The following is a 1,303-nucleotide window of genomic DNA, read 5'->3' on the forward strand; positions in this document are numbered from 1 at the left end:
CTAAACTAAAGGCAACACATCTTACCAGCTGAAGGAAATCCTGGTTCTTGCGGTTCAACTTGGTTCTATCCGCCTTCCTCTCCAGCAGCACTTTTACCACCGCCGTGTGAAACCCTCTCGCCGCCTCGTGCAGGGGGGTGTTGCCAGCTTTGTCCTGCGGGGAAGCGACACGCGGAGTTGAGGAAAATGTTTCCGATACTGACGCGTTGCGGTTCACGACGACGGTGGCGCCGACGGATTCCTCTCGTCCCCTTGCATTCTGCTCTATAGGAACTATAGTGTGAAGCAGAAACTATACCCCGTAACTTTAGCCGTGAGTGTAGGGGAGGGCGTAGAAGCTAAAAGGGAAACTGCGGGGATAAAATGTGGAGGAAATAAGGGGCGTCATCATATCAAGAGGTCATTATGAGGCGACGGAGATAGAAGTGGGATGGAGAGAAACTCATAAGTCCCGGCAGAGACTATCACTCCTTGACAACAGATGGTATGTAATGCCACACGTGATACTCATGTGCTGTGAGCAGAAACGGTATGAGTTTCCCTTCCTGAGGAGTTGCCGGCAGCAGCACTCCTAGGCGTTGAGACAGCATGGCTGAAGGGTGTTCCTGGCCGCTCTACGACTTCATGCTGTAAACGTGAGCTATCCGTCATGCTTTCCTTAAGCCCTTCTATGCCCATGGGTTACTGCAAAAGGAGAGGACCTGCTGCAGGTGCGGGCAGTCGGTGCGGTTTAGCCTGAACACGAAGAGGTTCGGGTGCGAGAAGAGCACTACCTTGCGCCCCGTCCTGCCGGGTATCCGCTCAGGTGTTTATCTTCCAGGGCGGGTTGGGTGGCAGCCTCGCTTTTAAGGCACTACACCGAAGGGCTACTTATCCTCATATATTCCACTGCATAGCGCATGTTTCCTTCATATTTTACGCTGAGTCCATTAGGATATTTTAGAATTATTGCATTTAGTGAAACGCTCTACATTTTACAATTTGCCATATATGGAGTATAATTCCAATTTGTTCCTAATCTCCGCATAGCCATGTTATGCCGATGGGACGCAGCCTCATTTCGCAGCCTTCGTGAACCTAATGATAATCTTATAATCTTGAAACACCCTTTGCATTCAGAAGGGAGGGTTTATTCCGTCCTGTATTTATCGTTGATGATGTAGTCCATTATAGCAGTATTGCATTTTACACTGACTAAACACTGCTGAATTCGCGAGAGGGTCGTCCCTGCTGCTATCAAGTAAGGGAAGAGAGCTTAGTGTTTGGGTGTGTGTCTGCCTTATCTGTCTGTCTATCCTTTGTT

General features: G+C 49.3%; 1 protein-coding gene across 1 annotated transcript in view; it reads right to left on the reverse strand.

Moving 5' to 3' along the window:
- Nucleotides 1–853: 853 nt before the first annotated feature.
- Nucleotides 854–1,303, reverse strand: part of LOC119588873 — a 72,360-nt gene continuing 71,910 nt past the window's right edge. Inside the window, exon 7 of the mRNA XM_037937512.1 lies at nucleotides 854–967. Coding sequence (XP_037793440.1) covers nucleotides 854–967 — 114 coding nt within the window. The remainder of the gene's footprint in view (nucleotides 968–1,303) is intronic.

Source organism: Penaeus monodon, chromosome 24, assembly GCF_015228065.2.
Source record: "Penaeus monodon isolate SGIC_2016 chromosome 24, NSTDA_Pmon_1, whole genome shotgun sequence".
NCBI classification, from domain to species: Eukaryota; Metazoa; Arthropoda; class Malacostraca; order Decapoda; family Penaeidae; genus Penaeus; species Penaeus monodon.